The sequence below is a fragment of the Schistocerca piceifrons genome, chromosome 1 (genome assembly GCF_021461385.2).
Source record: "Schistocerca piceifrons isolate TAMUIC-IGC-003096 chromosome 1, iqSchPice1.1, whole genome shotgun sequence".
Classification (NCBI taxonomy): Eukaryota; Metazoa; Arthropoda; class Insecta; order Orthoptera; family Acrididae; genus Schistocerca; species Schistocerca piceifrons.
Genome location: NC_060138.1, coordinates 645,585,304 through 645,610,648, shown reverse-complemented (window position 1 = coordinate 645,610,648; position 25,345 = coordinate 645,585,304). Strand labels below are relative to the sequence as shown.

The window sequence follows — 25,345 nt, the reverse complement described above, 5'->3', positions numbered from 1 at the left end:
TTTATTGAGACAAAATCGGATGTTCAGACTCAATGAAAATTCAGAATGAAGTATGGAAAAGATCCACCACCACGCCCTTCAGTCCATGCATGGCACAAAAATTTTATGGAGGCTGGGCCAGTGTTGGATAAACGGAGGAGCAGGCGACCACGAACATCTGAGGAAAAAATTGATCATGTTTTAAACGTCTTCACTCGTTCACCTATGAAGTCCATCTGCACTGCTGCCAGACAGTTGCAATTACCACGTTCAACTATGCATAAGATCTTTCACAAGAACTTATGGTTGTACACTTACAAAGTGCAACTGTTACCGACACTTGAGCCAAATGACGAGCCAAAACAGACAGAGTTTGCACTCAACATGTCGGAATGCCTTTCGGAGGATGAAGCATTCCTCATGCAAGTTTGTTTCAGTAACGAGGCAACTTTTCATGTTTCTGGGACATTAAACAGACACAATGTGAGAATATGGGGATCTGAACACTTCCATGTGACTAGGGCGCTTCACCAGGATAGTCCAAAAGTGAATAAGTGGTGTGGAAACATGTGCAACCAAATAATTGGTCCATTTTTCGAGTCAACAATTACTGCAGATGTTCACCTTGACCTTCTGACCGAAGATGGAGCACCACAATTGACTGACTTATACAACCAACTATCATTTTCCAGCAAGATGGTGCACCACCACATTGGGGACTGCATGTTCGTCAGTTCCTCAATGAAACATTTCCAGGCAGATGGATTGGGAGGGATAGGCCAATTCCTTGGCCACAGTGTTTGCCAAATATCACTCCGCTGGACTTTTTTTAATGGGAGTATGTAAAAGATATTGTGTATCAAACACAGATATGGGACATTGCTGACTTGAAGCAAAGGATTTGTAATGCCATTGCCACCATTGATGATGCTATGCTACAGCCAACATGGCAAGAAATCGAGTACCGTCTTTATGTGCTATGTGCAACTAAACTAAAGGCACCCATATAGAGGTCTATTAAACATTGTCAAAAAGCTTTTATAAACACTGATTACAATAAAAGAAATGTTAAAATATTTCAACAACTGCTGTTGTCATAAAATTTTGAAGTTGTGAAGGGACTTTATGTACATTTTGTATGTCTAAAACTAACTTTTTTCTGGCATGAGGAAAAACAAGTTAAAATACTGCAAGCCATTAATTTTACTTCAGGTTTGTTGTTACTAGTTGCTACTCAACAGATCTCTTTGTTGCTATGTCTTACACTTAATTAAAAGTATTCCTCTATGTGCAAACTAACTTCACATTTGTGACAATAGTGGATGGGTGCAATCGTAGGGACAAGTTGAGCAGCAACATATTTTAATTTGTTCAGTTTTCTAAACATGAAACCAGTGATTGCCCACCATTAAAACTGGTAGTCTCTGCTAACTGAATCCATAACAGTCTCAAAATTTTCCAGGAAAATGGCACTAGCAGAATCCAGCAGGCTACATACAGTAACCCCTTTATCAAAATTTTATAGCCCAGCACAGTCATGTCATTCCTCTAACTTTTGGTAAAATTTCTCTAAAACTGCTCTGAATTTTTCTTCCTTTTTTTATTTTTCTTTTGAAAACGTAAACTGATTTGTATGTGCAACACAAAACTTGAAAATACAGTTTAAATATATGCCACATTTCGAACAAGATGAAGCAAACTATTATTCTGTGGTGCTCACCTTAGCTTCAATGTGCCCAGTCACAAGTAAGCTGCCCACTAAAAGCAGAATTGTGCCTCCAAAGCAGAGCACTGATGCCAGGACTATTGACTTCCAAGGTATCTGAGCAGCTGGCTTCTCAAACTGCAAACAGTATACCTAAAGCTGTTAAATGCTTCATTTAATGAATCTAGTGTGAAAATTGAGCTCCCTTGTGTTTCTAAAATATACAGGTAATATCCACAACCTCTCTACAGATTATGCAGTAAAGTTATCAGTAGCTATTGCACCACATAACTATTTATTATATATAATGCATAACTATTTATTATACACAATAGATAACTATTTATTATATACAAAAGACATCTTGCACATATCTGAAGATTTATTTCTTAATACAATGAGTACTTCTTACCCTTTTACTATTTTTGGCTAGCTATCACTAAGAAAGTAATGTATCTGACACAAGATATTTACTTAAAATTCACTCCCTTAAAAACTACAGAGGCAAGTGACTCCTTTTTAATGCTTCAAATATGCAATTTGAAGGGAATCTGATACATAGTAAACTGCTGTATAGTATAATTACCAGTAATTACATGTCAAGAAGAAAAAAAAAACAAAGTGTGATAGCTACATATATGCATTATCTGTTGAAAAATCATCCAATTTACATAAGGAAATGCAAGTCTGAAATGAATAAATTTACAACTCAGGATGAAGGATTGTACTGACATGATGTATCAGATATAAAAAACTTTATTTGTCAAATATATAAAAAAATTTATTTGTCAAAGATATAAAAAAATAAAATTCTTAATGCTACTGGAAGAGCATTACGGACAACTCTGCAGTACACATTGCAAAGTAGGGCTTAAATGTGCTTGGCAAACAAACAGAAAATCAATAATGGTTGCCAGGCAGCAAGTACACACATTTCTGAAGAGAACTCAAACATATTGATTGGACATCTTGGTGGAACTCATGTCCAAATGCGGTAACATGACATGAAAAAAAAAAAAAAAAAAAACTTGTGGGTAAGTTACTCTGAAGATTTATTGGTTTAATAGTAAATAACACAACAACATTTCTTTACTGACATACATACAGTACACTGTCCCATAGTATGTTTTACCATGATGGTCTTTGTAATAGAATAATGGAAACCATTAATATCTCTGCCATGTTAAATAACAATTTTCCATTTTATCTAATTTAACACTTAACATAACTGAAATCATATAAAACTGTACCCTCATGACAAAGTTCTCCATAACACTGGAATATTAGGCACCCATGGTAATTATACACTGTCTCTCCTCCCCTGCTTTCCTTTTAAAAAACAGTCATCACCACCATATGGTCTCAATTTATTCCCCCTAAGATTTGTAGGGCTATGGTTTTATCTCCACACTATTTACCATGAGGCTAATATAATAGAAGACAAAAATGAGCATGGCTATTGAATAACTGCTACAACGGTGTCTGTTCACAAAGTGTGTTCTATTTTGTTTCATTTGTCATCTGCATATTTTTCCAGTGTATTTCATTTTGAATATCCAAACACATTTCAACCCTTCTAAATACCCATTGTGGGTAATACACATCAGTTTGGTGGTGGTGACTTCACTGAAGACAACTGGTTTGAATCCTCTTGGTGGAAAGAAAAGTTTCAGTAGAAATATTTTGTAGCAAAGGGGAGAGGTGGTAGTATAAGTATTTTGGTCAGCACAGACCACACACCAATATCCTAGGCTGTCTCCTGATTTTTTCCTCATTATCTTAAGTATGAAGACATATGACAAAAATCAGAGACTTGGTAAGTCAGGCAGCTTCCTAGGTCTATCCAAGGGTAGTGTACTATGTGCCAGCACAGGAGCCTATCTCCTCTCTTCCTTTTACTCCATAAAAAAAAAACTACATAGTACAAGTGCACGTTACATACCTACACAAGATACAGACACATGCAATACCTGTTAATTTGTAAGGTTAGAGGGGGGCAAATCTTACCCTGGGCAGCAATGAAGAATTCTCATTTGTTCCGTATGCTCATATACACAAACTTTGGACCAATTTTAACTTGGAACATGTTTTCCAGACTTTCATGGAGCACACTCAACGTGTTCACTATGAAAGTTATGGATCTGGTCTACACAGCTATTTTCTTCTGTAGTGGAAATTTGCTGTTAAAATATCCTGCAGTAGTTACTCAGTAATGGCATGTTACATAAATTTAACAATGTTTATATACCTTGAAAAAAATTAAGTGCAACAGAAAAATGAACAGTGTTGGTTAATACTAATTGTTCTAACCCAAGAACACTGCAACCTTATAACATGGAAAAGCAAAAACACATGAAAGACAAAATATATATAACAGACAACACACCAGTGGCTGGCAGAGCCTTGCACTCTGGCCTACATAGTACTTAGTTCTAACAGGGAGTGCAGCAACTGCTGTCGTACTAGCAGGCCCGGTGGTCTCTAGTGGTTGAATCAAGCACAAACTTCATGTGCAAACTATTAAGTCTGTACACTTTTTGCTTAATAATCCCATTTGTTACTCTCATTTTCTCCAAACTGACAGTTTATTTTCAGTTCATTTCTAAGTTCACAATCATTTGCAATACTAACGACAATCATTTTAATCTAAAATGTCACATGTCTTTTTTAATACATAAATCTACCATCTTTTTCAGTGTGTGGTGCCATTTTTTGCTAAAACCTTAACTTTTTTGTCTCCCTTTCATCTACTTGGACAATTTGTCAATTTTGTCTTTGTAGCGTGCCACAGACAATTTGCAATGTTGTATTTGTATCTGGCATATAAATACAGTGAGATATAGTGCAGTCATATCACAAACCGACTATTGTCTAATACTTAGTGCTGTAACTACCAAATTTGCGTGGGCACATTTGGCAGTTTCAGCACTAAGTATTAGGCAATATCCAATTTGTGATATGACTGCACTATATCTCACTGGATTTATATGCCAGATACAAATATAACATTGCAAATTATTTATGGCATGCTGCAAAGACAAAATTGATAAACTGTTCAAACACTCAAACACACACACACACACACACACACACACACACACACACACACACACACACAGGGGATAGGCAAAATAATGTGAACAGTGGTAGTAGTGTAACGGGATGGTTGTGTTTGACGGTCAACAACGCAGGCAAGGCCCGTGTTGCGCTGGACTGTGTGTGTTCATTATGGACCAGGCATCAGTGTAGGTTGTTTATGAGTAGTGCGCACGTCATAACTTGCATTCAGAGGCCGAGGCTGAAGTGTAATGAAAGACCTAACACAGTTCCACAGAAGACAGATTGTGGGCGCCTGATTAGCTGGAGCATCAGTAACCAAAACAGCCAACTTATCAACTGTTTCAACAATCAAGACAGCCTACACAAAACATAGTAAGACATCATTGTGTAAATATAATAGTCAGTACAAATCAAAACTAAATGAAAGAGACTGTCATACGCTAACATGAATTGTGTCAAATCAACACAACTATGGTGGCTAAAGTGACTGCAGAGCTCAATAGCCATCTTCAAAACCCAATATATATCAACACTATCCTCCAAGAACTCCAGAAAGTGAATATTCATGGACGAGCTGTTATACCGAAACCTTTAGTGACAACAACCAACGTAAAGCATGATGTCAGCAGCATATATCCTGGATGGCTGATCAGTGGAAACACATCATATGGTCCACAAAGACAACATTTTCGTTATTTCCAACATCGGGCTAGGTTTACGTCTGGAGAACATTAAAAGAAGCCTACAATCCTGGCTGCTTGATTCCACTGGTTACATATGGAAGTGGAAGTGTGATGGTGTGGGCAGCCATATCATGGTATTCTGCTGGTTCCATCATTACTCTCAAAGGCCATGTTACAGCCCATTATTATGGTATCATTTTAGGTGATCAGGTGCACCCGATTCAAATGATGTTGCCCAAAGATGATGACATATTTCAGTATGATAATGCACCCATTCACACAGGCAGGACAATAGAATTGTGGTATGAGGAGTACACAACTGAGCTGCAGCATCTTCCCTGGCCAGCACAGTTCCCGGACTTTAACATTATTGAGCCCTTGTGGGCGGTGTTGCAGTGCCGACTCCGGAGCAGATTTCTGCCTCCCTCATTACTACATGAGTTAGAAGAGGTTGCAATTGAAGAGTAGCATAACATTCCACTGGGGACTATACAATTGTTACATGCCAGTATTCCAAGGTGGATTGCAGCTACAACGTATAAAAGGTACTTCCAACAAATGCAAAGCAGCACGGGATATTTTCAAATAACAACATTTCCAAGTCCAGGCACAAGACATACTTCTGGAGCAAGAGACAGTCAATAATTACTTAATACAGCTGAAAAACAAGTTCAAACAAAATGATACACATACATTCCGCTTGATTCTGGGCCGATTGTAATGGATGCTTTCCATCGTATCTTCATCACTCCAAAGCAACTTGTAAACACTGTGTCAAAGTTCTACAATCTCAGAAGTATGGGCTGTTATTAATTCACAAATAATGACGTAGTAGTAGTAGTAATAATAATAATAAACTTAAGAAAGACAATAAATATTTTCTGTCAGCCACTTATTTTTCATTTTCAATATGTCTGGAATTTTCCTTGATGTACTCAAAATGCTAAGTTACGCCAGTTTTCAGTTATGTACATATAGCTAAATAACTACTTCAAATAGCATGACCTCCTCCTGTCAGCCACTTATTTTTCATTTTCAATATGTCTGGAATTTTCCTTGATGTACTCAAAATGCTAAGTTACGCCAGTTTTCAGTTATGTACAGTTAGCTAAATAACTACTTCAAATAGCATGACCTCTCCAACAGTCTGGATTCCAACACGGTCAAAACGCTACTACAGCTGTCACTTAAGTGCTAACAGCTTTTGAGAATAAGGATCTGGTGTCTGTTGTACTTTGTGATCTCAGTAAAGTTTATGACTATATAATCTTTACCATCCTATTAGCAACACCGGAATTTTATGGTATACACAACTTATCTTTAGTTCTAATCAAGTCCTGTATAAGCGACAAGGCACATCATCACAGTTAAAAACAGATGCTCTTGACTGAAGGAGGTTGGGAGTAGTGTGATGGAGGGCTCAATCCTTGGTCCATTTCTTTTCATTGGTGTAATTCCCATACAGAAGCTAATGTGGTAACATGTTATGCAGGTGATACAATATTGTTTTAATACACACCAAAACAGCATAGACATCCACTAGGCAACTCAAGAAAAATTAGAATCAGCAATGAATTGGTTTTATTGTAATGAACCCTCTTGCAACTATGTATATCATAAGCCAAAAACTGATGTACCTCCTATACAACATGATCAGATGATCTGCAACATGTATCTTATGAGACAAATAAAATCCTGATAAAACACAGGAACTAATTCTAGGATTAACTTAAGTTGTAAAAAGTATGTCAGTGAGACTTTAATACTGATTCCACTTTAAAGTGAAAGGAACATATTATCTAAGACTGCAAGAGAATAGTCATTTGTGCTGTCTTATATGAAAACTGGTAGTTGCAGTCACTAATGCTTAACTTAAGATGGTGTACGCCTATTCTGGCATTATTCTGTCATACATCTCCTACAGCATAACGATTTCAAGACATTCCTGTTGCATCAGTGAAATTCTGAAAAATAGAGGAGATACTCACTTTTGTTAACCTAAACGGCTATACAGCAATATTTTGTGTCAGAAACAACTTACTGGTAAAAACGGGGAACTTACATTAAGTTACATGTTTAAAATATTTTTAATAAATTTTCAGAATCTGCTCAGTACTTACCCAATCATATTTGGTTATGGGCTGTTATTAATTCACAAATAATGATGTAGTAGTAGTAGCAGTAGTAGTAGTAGTTATGGTTGGTTACCGAAACACCCCCACTACAAAGTACAGGGAATTTTTGAAATTATCAGTGTTTATATTAGGTTTTAGGAATCCCAATTCCATTTTTAAAAAAGTGGGGACTAAACTGTAAAAATGTTTCTGTAAAAATACCATTGCTATCAATTGTTTATTTAATTACCTAATCCAATCTGCTGCACATGAACAATGGTTGATAAATAATAGCGAATTTTGTCTTATTACCTGCAACAACACTGTGGAGATGGAACTGGTGTGCCTATTACATTCACCCATTATCATGTGAACCAAGTTTGAATACTTGAAAACCACTGAGTAACAGATTTGTATTATTGACCATTGTTCACTGTGGTTGTGTCTTTGTCATCTCAGTATATAGACTTTAGTGTACAAACAACAATTTCTGTGTTCTGTTTTAATTAAACTGAAAGCAGAACAAGCATCTCTATTGCCACTTACCATACAAAAGCTTATTATGGCATTTGAGTGCCATTCAGAATGGAAAAAAATAATTTATGCAATATTAAGAGAGTTATGTATTTAGATTTGCTTAGATGAAAGGCACAACAGAAGGAAAAATGCTGATGTAGTGCATTGTACCAATGCCTAAGGTACAATCTACAATATAGAAAGTTAATCTGAGGACTTGTTTTTGTCTTTTGTCTTATTATTAATAAAACAAAAGGCTTCTTTATCAGAGAGAGAGAGAGAGAGAGAGAGAGAGAGAGGAGAGAGAGAGAGAGAGAGAGAGAGAGAGAGAGAGAGATCCATGAACAATTTATGAGGAATAATCTTAAATCTTAGCTATCTTATTTTTACATCCACGAGAAAAAAAAAAGGTAGCACCCAATGTTTTACATTAGGTGTTTCCACACATTGGTGTTATCCAGGCTGCAGTAAGCATTTTAGCATTTTTTTGTTTACTTTCAACTATTAACATGGTATTAAATGAGATGTAGGGATGAAGAAAAACTTTGCAATAATTACTAAAAAATGCCAAATGTGTAAGGTGGAAAGCATTACAATTAAAATCACGTTAGTACATTATAAACAGGACTTTTGGAACTGGGATAGAAATGTTTGGTGAGGACATTACTGTACTGATCTATCTTTGCCCATCAAACATTGGAACTCGTAAATAATACTCTAGCAATGGTGAAATATTGCTTTTAAATAAAGTTATCACCTCAATGGGAGACCTGAACAATGTGCTTTCTTCCTGCAGGTGGTACAACATTCACCAAAAAGGGTTACTGACCCTGTTGAGAAAATCTGGATAACAGTTACCATTGCTTGTCTGTTGTTTTACAATTGTTGGTTTAAGCTGCTGCCACAGAACTTACTGCACTGACATAACTTATACGGCAGGAATAAGATCAGTCATTGAACTTTTTGAACAGATAGTGTGTTTAAATGTAGTATTGTAACAGTCATCAAAAAAACTGGAGATAAACAAACCACCTCTAATAGTGTGCTTTCTGCTGTCCAGTTGATTGGTTGTTTCCATTTTCTGCATAATGTTTCAACAACTGACTCACCCATCTTCTTCTGGTGCTGCTATTATGTGTATTCACTACCTGGTTTCCAACCAGACTGTGAGCTACTGTTGGCCTCATGCTGCTATTTACAGCTGAGTTCAGTTCCCGATGTCCACTGTGCTCGTTTGTTTCACAGAGCATGCACTAATACTCTATGAAATGCAAATTCCTTTACCATTTTTAAGCTCCAATGGATGTGACGGTTGGTGAGATTTTAATAAATTGAGGGACCCCACGATTTGCTTATTGAAACCTACCTCCCTTTAATTAAGTTTCCTGACATCTTTATTTCGATATATTATTTAATTATACTGTCCCAGAAACTTAGCTTTCACACTATGATACTGGTCTCATTAGATTTCATTTCATGATTACATTCAAGGCAGTGCTCAGCAACAGCTGATTTGCTTGGCTGTTTTAGCTGGATATGTCACTTACGTTTCTTGCATCTCTCCTTCAGTTCTGATAATTGGCCCAATGCAAAACATGCCATATTCGCATGAAATGGGATATATACCTGGCTTTTCGAGACATAGATCGTCTTTAACATTTAACACGCTTATCATGTATACATATTCTGTAAATTAACTTGTTCATTTTGAAAAAAGAATCGTTCAAATAATGATCTATGGAACATGTAACTAACTAACTAACTAACTTAAGTCTGTTCATATGGCGGCCACCTAGATGATGCCTCCATAAAACACCATGATCCTAAACCTCTCACCTTGTTAGAGCAGTTTTATTATCTATGCTGAGAGCTAAGACACTGTCCTCACTGCTCCATAACCTCTCCTTCTTCTATTCATCCCTCTTTTCCTACTTGTAGGCAAACTCTAAACAACTCTGTCATCACACTCATCCAAATTAAGCTCATTCACCACATACAATACTTTGTATTTGATGGCTGCTATGAGTTCCATGCCAGAAAGTCTTCTGTACAATCTTGCTGCAAACATCTGGAGCACTGCATTGATGAGTAATTCCTCTGACAGTGGCCATATGTAGCAGCCATGTGTGTGAAAGTTGTCCTTGTGTGAATGCAAGATTTTTTTATTTCCGAGAAAGGATTTTTTTTGTCTGAAAGCTTAAATGTAGAGCTGTCTTTTTTGTTGTGCCAGTTTGTGACTCAGTGCCTTCTCTACATGGTGAGTGGCAACCTAACTTTTTTAAATATTGTTACGAATGCATTTACTACGTGATAATTGTGATTAACTTCCATCTTTCTTCCTTAGGAATAACTGTGTATTTACAACAGGCATGGTATAAAGCAATTAGTAGATATGATTCTAAGGATACTATTTCTCAGGATTTTAATTTTTACTGAAATGTGTAGCATTTTTATTATTCACAAAGAAGAGTTGGCTACTCAATTAAAATCACTCACAAGACACTGTCGAACATTCATCTTAAGAATAATGTGTTTTATTGTGAAATGCTTGTGTCTATCTTTTCTCATTTTTATGTATTAGAAACTGTCATTGTGGCGTGGAATTTTTCAAATCACTCAGGAAGACAGAGGTCTGTTTTCTATGATCTACATTCCTTGTTCCCAACAGGCCTTGCACGTTCTAGCTGGATTTGTCATCTATTCTACTTATGACAACTTCTGAGGAAAATTATGAGCTCAGTTTCCAACTGCAGATGATGCATATGTGCCTTTATTTAGTTCTACTCCCTTCTGAACCAACTGCTTTGGCAATACACTAATTAAAAGTTGATAAAGGATACTTTTTGATCTTCTGATGCAGTGAATAATAGAAGAAATATAGAAGGAAATCTTCTTGCACTATTTTACAGGCTATTGCTGAAAGAGATACAAGCTCACCAACTCATCTCTTCAGTTACCAGTCTGCAGCTAGTGGTCCCGCGGTCGCATTCCACTTCCCGAGCACTGGGTCCCAGGTTCAATTCCCGGCAGGGTCAGGGATTTTCGCCTGCCTTGATATGGCTGGGTGTTTGTGTTGTACTCATCATTTCATCATCATTCATGAAAGTGGTGAGATTGGACTGAGCAAAGGTTGGGAATTTGTATGGGCACTAATAACCACACAGTTGAGTGCCCCACAAACCAATCATCATCATCATCATCCCCATCTTCTTTTAACACCCCCTTTGGGTCTGGCTTTAATTTCTTAACATGCTGGCTCCTTGATTCAACACTGCCGTATTATCATCTTAAGCTACATTAACAATATATAGTGTCATACCACTTTATGCTTCCAGAATTAATATTTTATCCCTGTTTACAATATTTTTTATTGGTCCCTTCAATTTCTCAAAGTTGAGAATGTCAATTCTTACCACCTTTCGCATTATGATAATTATAAATTCCCCACTATTTACACTCAATGAAATAATGTTAATGGCGAGAAAGGAAAAACCTGTAACTGAGATATAACGATGCTGACAAGGTGTCAGCTTTTGAGCAGTATTCACAAACACTGCACAATAAGCTTTCTTCCATAACAATAACTGTACAGTAAGCAGTAATCTTCATAGTTATGTAATCGAATAAAATGTTGATTTCTGCCCAAGTTCTGTGTTAATCTGAACAAAAGGAAAGTTGTCAACTATAAAGTAGAGCTATAGTAACATGCTTTCCATATAATATACACACTACCTTCACACCATTACTGATGTGATGCCTCCTGTAAAAGAAATATGAACTAGATGGGAATTGTGGGCATATTATTTTGAAAAAATGGATTAACTTTGATTTGCAGGGAGATGTTATCAACTGATGTATGGCACTGTTTATTCACAATACATTGTGGTTTCTGAAGTGATAGTTAAGTCGGGAAAAATAGCAAAGCCTAACCAATTTAAACATAATCTAATTGTCACAAAATTTATGCGATTATTTCAACATATGCCCTGGTTTCAGAGGTGTTGGTTAGCTAACTTTTAACTGTGCATTCCAATCTATATCCTGTCTTATAGAATTATATTTCACAATGCCATACCCATTATAAGCTACTATTCTGTATTATGTACATGTGCTGGCACAAGTTGTCTGCAGCACACCGGTCAGCAAAGATGAAGCGCGAAGATAGATTAGTGGGCATTGGATCAAGTGCATTTATCATGAGAGAGGCCAGAGACATATTCACAAGCAACATGCCGCCAACACCCTCTTGACAGCATGTATTTAGGCTGCCACTTTCCGTAATGCCTTTCTCATTCAATCATACAGTTTGGCATCTCTCTGTGTACCTGCAGAGCATGTTTAGTTCGTCACACACTATGACAGGGCGTAGTGACCAGATTAGCAACTATAGCAGGACCAATTTACTACAACCAGAATTGTGCTTTACATCAGTCTGCAAGAGGACTATTACTGATGAGCTTATACCACAAAACATGGACTCGATTCAAGTTAAGTAAATGTTTCCAGTTCATGTAAATAAAAAACTGTATTAATCATGTTTCCTTGCAGTACACGACTCTACAATGGTGCACGAGGATAATTCAGTGGTGAGCGGAGATAATCAACTTGGCCAAAGATTTTTCTTTCTTCTTTTGGGCTTTAGCTTGCGGTGTGCTCGTATTCAAGTGTTTCTATTAGCTAATTTGTTGTTGTGTTCCAATGATGTCTGACGATAAGAAGCAATGTGAAGTTTGATTGCAAAATTCAAACTTCTCTCACATCGGTTGACTTACTTGATCTGCACAGCCGATCTTCTTCTCTGGATTGCTGGCTCCGTCGATCTCTAAAACCTTCTTCTCCGAAGAATAATGCTGGTTACGGTAATTTATAAGACTCTCTATTTTTCAAATAATTTAGTACTTGAATAATACCTGTAGTTCAGTCATGATGTATTTCAACTTCTGCAAGTAACATATTCACCATTTCTCACATTAATATTCAAATGATAAGAAATCAACCAATTCATCTTGCTTTAGACTCAATTAAATACATCTGCAATATATTTGGTTTAACAACCACATAATATATGAACTTGTCTTGCCTCTAGCGAGTACAATATGTGAAGTACAATTAACAATGATTCAACTGTTCTTCTTTTTCCTCGTTACAATAGACAACGATATAAAACACCATAAGATACATAAACACTCCTTGTTCTTCAGATGTATCTTCTGTGGCACAAGCGGTAAACACTTGTCGATGCTGTTCAACCACTGTGCCTACCTTGTGCTCGTGACTTCTTTCCAGCCTGCACACACAAACGGGTCGAGCAGTATGTATGTTCTCTCACACTTATTCTTAAAATATCATGTGTTCGAGATGGTAAAAGGACGAGTGGTTCTAGAATTTATGCGGAAATTCTCGAAGCACTACAGTGTTCTTGGATGTATTCCAGGAGGGGAGCCACAGAACTAATAAAATTTCTCTTTTCAGAGGCTTTGCTTGCTTTTTGATATAACATATTTTCGTAAACCACGAATTCCCCAACCCTTCAACCCTGTGCCCCTGCCTCAGCCACAGATGGCCAGTGTGTTGGATTTAACAAAAGTTTTTCAGTTTCAGAACCAACAATTCACTACCTTACTGATTACGGTACAACAACTAGTGGCTGTGCAAGCTGCATCAACTGCACAATCACAACCGACCAACCAAGTAGCCCAACAAGTGCCGCCGACCAGTATACCAACATTTTGACAATTTAAGGAAACAGAGGAGGAATGGATTGAATACCTGACTCAGTTCCAAGAACACTGTCAAGTTCATCGTGTTCAAGGTACTGCAAAGTTATAATACTTCCTTTTGATTGCGATTTCGCTAGCGTTCAAGTTAACACAAATGCCATTCCCAACCGTGTCTCTCGACAAACTTGTCTATAACAAAGTAGTTGCTGCAATAATCTAATACTATGACCAGCAAGTCCAAATAGCTGGAACTAGATATTAGTTCTTTCACTTGCAGAGAAAGCTGGAACCGACACACCACCAGTGGTACACAGAATTAACAGGCATGACATGAAATGTAAATTTAAGTGTAGTTGTGTCAACTTTTACAGTGATTTAATGACACGTGATGCAATAACATTAAATGTTCCAGGTAGCAGAATACGGGAACAGATCTTAAAGTACTCTGGCCATCAATTACCCAAGTATTGCAAATCTTAGAGCAATATGATTCAGTGCCATAGGGACCAATAAGTTTGACTACACCCCGATTTGTCAGGCTTTTTCGCGACCGCCCCAAGTAGCCACAACAACGAACTCATACACAGCTGCACGGACAGCCATGTAGAGAGGTAAACAGACCTGTGAACTTAGTGAAGTCTTGCCCGAGATGTTTTGCTTGTCATAAAACACAGGACTGCCCCTCACATAACGCAACGTGTTACATGTGTGGGACGAAATGGCAATGTCCAAGCAGTTTGTTTGCAACGGCACAAAAACGCCAATTTTGCCTGGTCCCAGAAAAAAACAGGCTTGTGCACATGCAGTGAACGCTGTGTTTTCAAAACCTACAACAAGTTCTGACGAAAGTAAGATTAAGACTGTGCTGCCTTCTCATCCTAGTGCTGTGAACAACAGTCTAACAAACTATTTGTCTCATTATGAATTGCTGGCCATCGTGCGAACTTCCAGTTAGCCACAGATGCCTCAGTAACTTTACTTAATCGTGCCATGTACCAATTGTTAGGCTCATCACTCCTTTCTAAATCTAGCAGGCACCTCACTGCTTGGAACAGACAGGAAATTCCAGTGTGTGGGCAGTGCAATTTGCCTGCCACTTACAAATCGCACACTAGGGTAGTGAACTTTACTGTGCTGAAATCAAGAGACAGTGAAAACATATTTGGTTTAGATGCCTTTGATTTGTTTGAACTTAACATCGAAGACTATGTAATTTCAGTGTCTGCTTTTGAGCCAAAAGACAGCATAGCTAGCTTACTAATGATTTCCTGGATTATTTTCAGAAGGAATGGGAAAAGCTAAAGGAATGTGAAAGGCTAATAACTTTGTAGCACATGTTACAGTGCAAGACAAAGCACACCCTAAGTTTTTCCGGGCCCGCCCCGTTCCAGTTACTATAAGAAACAAAGTAGCCAGTGAATTGAAAGAATTGCAACATAATGTAATTGCTCCCATTCAAGCTCCCTAAGCCTTCTGGTCGCATACGCATTTCTGTTGACTTCAAGTCTACAGTCAACACACAGACAATAGTTGACACTTATCTGTTACCTCACCCCAAGGAGCTCACGGCCAGGCTTGGTGCAGGACATTACTTTTGTATGTTAGATTTGCGTGATGCCTACTTGCAGTTTCCATTGGATGAAGAATCACAGAAACTGTTTTTTATAAATACACACTTAGGACTGTTTGAGTATTTGTGTTTGCCCTTCGGCAGTGCTTCCGCACATGCCATTTTTCAACATTACTTGGAACAGCTGACTGCAAAAAGCGCTATTTTGTTCAAACTACCTCGACAATATTGTCGTCTCAGGTCGTACAACAAAGGAACACATTGCCAATTTGTATAGTCTTTTTCAAGTGTTGTCAGAAGCAGGACTCAAGTGTCATTTCAAAAAGTGTGACTTTTTCCAAACTGAACTACAGTATCTAGGTCATGTGACAAAATCAGGGTGTGCATCCCCTCCAATCCCATTTGCTTGCAATCTGTGACCTGCCTGTTCCCTACGGAATTGGCACTGTGGTTTTTCACAGAATTGGTGCACAAGACAAACCCACTGTTATTGCTTCAAAGTTGTCAACTCAAACTCAGTGGAATTATTCACTAATTGAAAAAAAGAGTCTCTCACAATTGCGTATGGTGTGACCATATTACATTATTATTTGTATGGTCACACATTATTTTTGGCAACAGATCGCAAGCCTTTGCGGTCCTTGTTTCAACTGTCAAAGCTGGTTTCTACATGCACTGATCAAAATTGCATTGTTAGGCTTTGTTGCTTTCGCAGTATTGGTATGAAATTGTGTACAGATTTATGGCTAAGCATGGTGCTAAAGGAAAATTGCACAGGCCATGGAAGAAGACCTAGATCTCAAGATTTTGTTGCATTACATTCACATGCCTTGACCTCGTTCATTGAACAGCATCCAAAACTCAGTTGTGCACTGACATTTTGCACGTTGGCCTGACCTTTCAGTTCAACAGGGTGTGATTCCAGTTCAAAATGACAGTGGACAATTGGGCGTGCTTGCTCCCATGGTGTTGCAACAGGATGTGTTGTGACTGCTACACCAAGGACACTGGGGATTTGTTCGCACTAAACAGTTAGCGTGACAGCATTATACTTGGCACAGCATGGATGCCCATGCTGAAGAGATGACATCATAGTGGTGCACATGCACGGAAAACCAATTTGCTCCACCATAAACCTTGTCAGCTTGGCCTAAGACTCAATTCTCATGGCAACGAGTGCACATAGACTTTGTGGGACCATTTTGGAATACTCGTCGGCTCATAGTAGTAGACTCTCTTAGCATACCACGTAGAACCATTCAAGTGTTGTCCTCCATATTTTGCATAGAGGGTTTTCCAGAAGTATTGTGTCGGAAAACGGATCACAATTCACTTCACGTTACTTTGAACAGTTTTGTGATCAAAATTCACGTTCGTCATCTAACAAGAGCTCCGTTTCACCCCCAGTCCAATGGAGAAGCAGAAAGCTTTGTATGAACTTTTAAACAACAGATGCCCAAGCTTTGCACCACCCACACACGGGAACAGGCACCGCAACTCTTTCTCGCGCTCCTATCACTCCTACTCATGAGACGGACCATCACCAGTGGAACTTCTGCATGGCCGCCACCATCAGACGCTGCTACAACTGCTACACTCACTGCAACATCTGGCACCACCAATGGTCTGCAAGTATCACTTTGTGCCATGTGATCTTGTTCTTTTCAGGGTTTATGGCAAACATGGGGACTGGGAAAGAGGTGTGATCCAGGAATGCACAGGCTCTTTTATGTGCTTGATTTCAGGTCCTGATGGTTTGCAGTGCCGCCACCAGAACCAAATTCATGCGTGTCATTTGCCCCATGATTCTGCTGCTTTTCTTCCCCCAGACTGAAGGCCTCAGGGGACCGCTCAGCCTTCACAGCTGCCCACTGGTGCCATCAGGGCACCCCAGGAGGAGCAGATGGATGATGCGCCCTCACTCCCACTGTCCCCAATCGCCGACCCGATGGACATGGGCCCATTGTCGCCATCATCACCCCAGGACATGCCCTCAAGCCTAGATGTGTGCCCAGGCGACAGTTTTCTGGATGATGTTCCTGTTGCCCTGCAAGCCAGTTGGCAGGGTACAGTCGAGGGTATGCTATCCTTCACAGTCATTATTAAAAATAAATAAACTAAATGAATACTGGGTGATAGTGTTAACTAAATATATGTCACAATTAAATTTTATTACAATGAAACAATGCTTTAGATGCACAAGGCCACACGTATGGAGACAGAGATCTCATGAAAGATAAGTAATTTAGACTGTAATTAATTGTAGTTGAACACTTTTAACTAATTAAATATGTTCTTTAGTGTACTCTTCAAGCTCACCATTAAAAGTTTTTCTTTTATTTGTGCAGTGTTCTAGTAATTGCGAAAAGTTCATTTGTTTACTTACTGCTACTTAGGCCTAATTTTCGAGTGTGCATATTTAGTGTTATACCGCAATTGGAAGCGCATTTGCTGTAGTTTAACTGATTAAATATGTTCATTAGGCTGCTGTTCAAGCTCACCATTAATGGTTTTTCCTTTATTTGTTTATTGTTCCAGTAATCGCAAAAAGTTTGTTTTGTTTATATTTCACGGCTTTGCCTTACTTTCCGAGTGTGCATACTTACCGTTATACCGCAATCTTATGGGCATTTGGTATAAATTAACTAATTAAATACATTCATTAGTGTGCTCTTCAAGCTTGCCATTAAAGGTTTTTCTTTCATTTGCATATTCTTCCACTTATCGCAAAAAGTTCATTTTGTATAGGCCTAATTTTTGATCGTGCATATTTAGTGTTATATCACAAATTTAAGTGAATTTGGTAATAGTTTACTTACATATTAGTTTCCAAAACATATTTAGTGTCCTTTTGCATCTGTATTTAATATATAATTGTTATCGCTTAGTAAATCCCTTAACTAATTTCCAAACTACCATGGATACTAAGTGTGTGAACTGCAGTAGGAAAGTTAGTTCAATTAATGACTCAACAATTAGAAATTACAGAGAAAATCTTCAGCAGTTAGACTGGGATGAGGTGTACAAGGAACCTGATGCTAATTTAAAATATAACTTATTTCATGATACACTTGTAAGAAACCATGCAAAAAAACCTCGGCTTACTAAAGGAATAAAAATATCTTGTAACCACAAAAGGGAACTGTATCTAACAACAAAAAAGAGTAATGACCCAGAAACAGCCAAATATTATAAAAACTACTGTGCTACATTAAACAAGGTCCAGAAGCATGTGCATCATGTCTGAGATTAATACCTCTGATAACAAAATCAAAACAATGTGGAATATTATTACAAGGGAGACAGGGCAACCAAGAGTACAGGATGACAGGATCACCATCAAAGCGAATGGAAACTTGATAAACAACAAGCTGGAAGTTGAAAACATTTTGAATAATCATTTTTTAAATGTTGTAGAGAAAATAGGATCTAAATGTTCATTAGAAGAAGCAAGGCAGTTAATGGAAGAGGCCTTACCCACACCATTTGATACAATTGAAATTTCACCCACCTCTCCTTCTGAAATTAGGAAGATAATAAACTCTCTCAAGAATAAAAGCTCACATGGAATTGATGGCATTTCCAGCAGGATAATAAAAGCTTGTTCCCAAGAAATAAGTGGGATTCTTAGCCACATGTGTAATAGCTCTCTGAAGCATGGTATTTTCCCAGATAGACTGAAGTATGCCATTGTTAAGCCACTGCATAAAAAAGGGGATACATCTGATGTCATCAACTACCGCCCAACCTCTCTTCTGACTGCCTTATCCTTGAAAAAGTAATGTATTGCAGAGTAGCTTCACACCTTTGTAAAAATAAAGTTTTAACAAAATGTCAGTTTGGTTTCCAGAAGGGTTTTTCAACGGAAAATGCTATATATATATTTTCACTAATTAAATATTAAATGCTCTGAGTAACTGGAAGTCACCTGTTGGGATTTTTTGTGATCTATCAACGGCTTTTGATTGTGTAAATCATGGAATACTTCTGGATAAGCTCAAGTACTGAGGTATGAATGGGACAGTGCTTAAATGGTTTAAATCATACTTAACTGGAAGAGTGCAGAAAGTTGAAATAAGCAGTTCACATAACATGCAAAAAACTGGTGATTTCTCAAACTGGGGAACAATCAAGAATGGGGTGCCACAAGGTTCAGTCTTGGGTCCTTTGCTGTTCTTAATATATGTTAATGACTTGCCATTCTATATTCACGAAGATGCAAAGCTGGTACTCTTTTCCAATGATGCAAGTATAGCTATCACACCCAACACACAAGAATTAACTGGTGACATTGTAAACAATGTTTTTCAGAAAATCATTAAGTGTTTCTCTGCAAATGGGCTCTCATTAAACTTTGACAAAACACCGTATATACAGTTCCACACAGTAAGTGGAATGACACCATTAATAAATATAGACTTCGATCAGAAATCGGTAGCTAAGGTAGAATATTCAAAATTTCTAGGTGTATGCATTGATGAGGGGTTGAACTGGAAAAAACACACTAAGGATCTGCTGAAACGTTTGAGTTCAGCTACTTATGCTATTAGGGTCATTGCAAATTTTGGTGATATACATCTCAGTAAATTATCTTACCACGCCTATTTTCATTCTCTGCTTTCGTATGGCATCATATTCTGGGGTAACTCATCGTTGAGTAAAAAAGTGTTCATTGCACAAAAGCGTCTAATCAGAATAATTGCTGGAGCTCATCCAAGATCATCCTGCAGACACTTATTTAATGAGCTGGAGATCTTCGCTGTAGCCTCACAATATATATATTCACTTATGAAATTTGTTATTAACAATCCGAACGAATTCAAAAGTAATAGCAGTGTACATGGCTACAACACTAGGAGAAAGGATGATCTTCACTACTCAATGTTAAATCTAACTTTGGCTCAGAAGGGGGTAAATTATGCTGCCACAAAAGTCTTTGGTCACTTACCTAACAGCATAAAAAGTCTGACAGATAGCCATATAGCATTTAAAAGGAAATTAAAAGAATTTCTTAATGGTAACTCCTTCTACTCATTAGATGAATTTTTGGATACAGTAAGTGGGTAATTTCCGCAACCCCAACAAAAAAGTGTCATGTAATATTTTGTGTAATGTACTGTCTATACAAGACACCTTTTATTAACCTGACACATTCCACATCATTACGAAGTGTCGTATTCATGATCTATGGAATAAGTACTAATCTAATCTAATAAACCATTTAAATAAGCAACAGCCATAAGATCAGTTGTAGAGTAATGTGAATTATTTCCTCATTTTCAAAAATGTATATCTTTGTTCAGTCAAATATCAATGTTGAAATTTTTAGAATACGTTGCTTTCGTATAGGTGTACAAACTGTGCAAAAATCATATTTTTATATTCAGTACCACCTGAGATAATTAACCCCAAACTTTACAAACAATGAAAATTTTCAAATTTCTAAAATTCACAAAAAATTAAGGAAACATTTGTAAGTGTTCTTGCTCTATAAGAAGCTAGTAGTGTGTGATATCTAACTATAAGAAAAAATATACTCTCATAAATCACTCCTTGTTTGTTATTTTTGGGCTTAAAAAGTGGATTTTTGAACATTTGGATACCAAAATTTGGAGGTCATTTTGACTGGTTATTTTTGAATTTAGGGATTTTGTGTAACAGACAAAGTTGTAGAGGACACTTTTCTAAAAACAATCATGTCAATTGCAAAGTTGTAACTTAACCCAGTCCAGAGATATTCGTATTTTTGCTAACATCTCTAAACTGAAACATCGTCACGCTCTAACAAATGAAAATGGGCGCCATTCAGTAAAGATGAAAGGTAAAATGTTATAAAACACTGTTTTGAACGTCTCAATTATAGGGTAATTACATATCAAGAAAATTAAAATATTTAAAAATGGTGAAGCAACCAACTTAATTTTTATTGAAACACTTCATTTGGACTGACTGACCCTGCTGCACATGCAGTATGACATTGCAGAGCCATATGCTGAACACAATGGTCTTTGCTCTTGGTAGTGTCATGTGGCCATCTGGGGCCCAGTCTTCTTGTAACTGTACTTTCTTATGACCACCACTGCCAGCAACCATGTATAGTGGCTCCATTCCTGCCAAGTTTTTGTGCAGTATTCTGGAAAGAACATCCAGTTTCTCATAGCATCATTAAATGACCTCCTGCAAACTCAGCGAGGTGTTGATAATGGTGTCTTTGTCATCTTGAAGGCATTCTTGACTAACATCAACTCATGACATCCAATCTCAAAGATAACAAGCTCTTGACCATTACACTGTATATTTAATGAAAAATTGATTTGCACTCTTACCTGACTGGTACGAAATCTGAATAGATTTCATCTTTCGGAAGTAGAAACACACTTGCCAACTTTTGTTTTTGTCACACAACTCCTAGGTGTTAAGATTTTTTTTCCTGTCAAATGTGTTACCTATCTGATACAGTAGAGGCCTTTTATCTGTACTAGTTAACAAGAGGAGAATGATCTTCTTGCAGAAATAGCAAACAGCCAATCAGTTGCCAAATAGAAGTATTAAAACCCATTTACCATGGTTTCAACATTTACAAAATATGTTTTCTTCAGGAGGAAATATTGACAACTAGATTACATGTTATGTTGTAGCAGAGGTACATTAAAATACAGCTGAAAGGTGTCATTCAAATATCCTCTGCCACAACATGTAATCCAGTTGTCAATATTTCCTTCTGAAGAAGACTTTTTGTAACTATGGTAAAAGGCTTTTAATAAACCTTCCTTTTGCAGCTGACTGGCCATTTACTATTTCTACAAGAAGATTTCATCCTATGGTTGCTGCTCCAGCCAGGTACACAGTTTTGAAGAGAATGATGATGTGAGCTACTGAAATAGGATAATATACGAAAGTACAGTAACTTTCGGGTCGACAGAAGCGTCCGATCCCACGCGTCGGCTTTGACCTGTGACGTAAGGGTGTTGTCGTGTGTGACGTCATGACGGCGCGGAGTTTGGTTTGAGTGTGGATGTCTCCAGTTCTGTTTAATCTTATTTTATTTACTTTTCTGATCTGTTCGTTCTATCTCATGAGATTTTTTTTGTTTAGTTTAAAAACACTTATTACTTATTTTAATTATCTGTTTCCTCCAATTTCTGTTTTAGTTTATTATATTTATCTTTCTGATCTGTTCGTTCTATCCCGTGAGATTTCTTTTTTTTAAAAGACAAAAAACACTAATCAGCTACTGAAGCATCTTTATCTTCTATGGGTTGCAGGGGTTATGACCCCTGGGGAGGTGGGTGGGTATTCATGCATGGTTGTCTTCACTTACACGTTGTAGCTACACAAGGCATCTAAATTTGTTTATATTTAGTTTGCCCCCCACCCAAAACACCCCATTTCCCGCGCTTGTCCCGTAGTGTCATTAGGCTTCTTGTGGAAAGTGTGTGTGTTTGTTTTTGTTTCCGCCATATTTGTGACGTCATGGGTCAAAGCAGACGGGCGGGATCGGACGCTTCCGTATTTCCTAACTTTCTAACACAAGAATTAAAATGAGTGACTAGAGTTACAGACAATTAGTACTCCACATCTGACACCTACATCTACATCTACATCTACATCCATACTCCGTAAGCCACTTGACGGTGTGTGGCGGAGGGTACTTTGAGTACCTCTATCGGTTCTCCCTTCTATTCCAGACTCGTATTGTTCGTGGAAAGAAGGATTGTCAGTATGCTTCTGTGTGGGCTCTAATCTCTCTGATTTTATCCTCATGGTCTCTTCGTGAGATATACGTAGGAGGGAGCAATATACTGCTTGACTCTTCAGTGAAGGTATGTTCTCGAAACTTCAACAAAAGCCTGTACCGAGCTACTGAGCGTCTCTCCTGCAGAGTCTTCCACTGCAGTTTATCTATCATCTCCGTAACGCTTTCGCAATTACTAAATGATCCTGTAACGAAGCGTGCTGCTCTCCGCTGGATCTTCTCTATCTCTTCTATCAACCCTATCTGGCACGGATCCCACACTGCTGAGCAGTATTCAAGCAGTGGGCGAACAAGTGTACTGTAACCTACTTCCTTTGTTTTCGGATTGCATTTCCTTAGGATTCTTCCAATGAATCTCAGTCTGGCATCTGCTTTACCAACGATCAACTTTATATGTTCATTCCATTTTAAATTACTCCTAATGCGTACTCCCATATAATTTATGGAATTAACTGCTTCCAGTTGCTGACCTGCTATTTTGTAGCTAAATGATAAGGGATCTATCTTTCTATGTATTCACAGCACATTACACTTGTCTACATTGAGATTCAACTGCCATTCCCTGCACCATGCGTCAATTCGCTGCAGATCCTCCTGCATTTCAGTACAATTTTCCATTGTTACAACCTCTCGATATACCACAGCATCATCCGCAAAAAGCCTCAGTGAACTTCCGATGTCATCAACAAGGTCATTTATGTATATTGTGAATAGCAACGGTCCTACGACATTCCCCTGCGGCACACCTGAAATCACTCTTACTTCGGAAGACTTCTCTCCATTGAAAATCACATGCTGCGTTCTGTTATCTAGGAACTCTTCAATCCAATCACACAATTGGTCTGATAGTCCATATGCTCTTACTTTGTTCATTAAAAGACTGCGGGGAACTGTATCGAATGCCTTGCGGAAGTCAAGGAACATGGCATCTACCGGTGAACCCGTGTTTATGGCTCTCTGAGTCTCGTGGACGAATAGCGTGAGCTGGGTTTCACACGACCGTCTTTTTCGAAACCCATGCTGATTCCTACAGAGTAGATTTCTAGTCTCCAGAAAAGTCATTATACTCGAACATAATACGTGTTCCAAAATTCTACAACTGATCGACATTAGAGATATAGGTCTACAGTTCTGCACATCTGTTCGACGTCCCAATCCTTTGGAACGCTACTCTCTTCTAGAGACCTACGGTATACCGCTGCAAGAAGGGGGGGGGGGGGGGGGCGGCAAGTTCCTTCGCTTTTTTTTTTGGTCATTAGTCTACTGACTGGTTTGATGCAGCCTGCCACGAATTCCTTTCCTGTGCTAACCTCTTCATCTCAGAGTAGCACTTGCAACCTACGTCCTCAATTATTTGCTTGACGTATTCCAATCTCTGTCTTCTTCTACAGTTTTTGCCCCCTACAGCTCCCTCTAGTACCATGTCTTAGCAGATGTCCTATCATCCTGTCCCTTCTCCTTATCAGTGTTTTCCACATATTCCTTTCCTCACTGATTCTGCGTAGAACCTCCTCACTCCTTACCTTATCAGTCCACCTAATTTTCAACATTTGTCTATAGCACCGCATCTCAAATGCTTCGATTCTCTTCTGTTCCGGTTTTCCCACAGTCCATGTTTCACTACCACACAATGCTGTACTCCAGACGTACATCCTCAGAAATTTCTTCCTCAAATTAAGGCCAGTATTTGATATTAGTAGACTTCTCTTGGCCAGAAATGCCTTTTTTGCCATAGTGAGTGTGCTTTTGATGTCCTCCTTGCTCCGTCCGTCATTGGTTATTTTACTGCCTAGGTAGCAGAATTCTTTAACTTCATTGACTTTGTGACCATCAATCCTGATGTTAAGTTTCTTGCTGTTCTTATTTCTACTACTTCTCATTACCTTCGTCTTTCTCAGATTTACTCTCAAACCATACTGTGTACTCATTAGACTGTTCATTCCGTTCAGCAGATCATTTAATTCTTCTTCACTTTCACTCAGGATAGCAATGTCATCAGCGAATCGTATCATTGATATCCTTTCACCTTGTATTTTAATTCCACTCCTGAACCTTTCTTTTATTTCCATCATTGCTTCCTCGATGTACAGATTGAAGAGTAGGGGCGAAAGGCTACAGCCTTGTCTTACACCCTTCTTAATACAAGCACTTCGTTCCAGATCGTCCACTCTTATTATTCCCTCTTGGTTGTTGTACATACTGTATATGACCCATCTCTCCCTATAGCTTACCCCTACTTTTT

General features: G+C 38.1%; 1 protein-coding gene across 1 annotated transcript in view; it reads right to left on the bottom strand.

Moving 5' to 3' along the window:
- The window catches only part of LOC124760524, a 45,107-nt gene that overhangs the window by 1,576 nt on the left and 18,186 nt on the right, over positions 1-25,345 (bottom strand). The window contains exon 3 of the mRNA XM_047249107.1: positions 1,700-1,822. Coding sequence (XP_047105063.1) covers positions 1,700-1,822 — 123 coding nt within the window. The remainder of the gene's footprint in view (positions 1-1,699; positions 1,823-25,345) is intronic.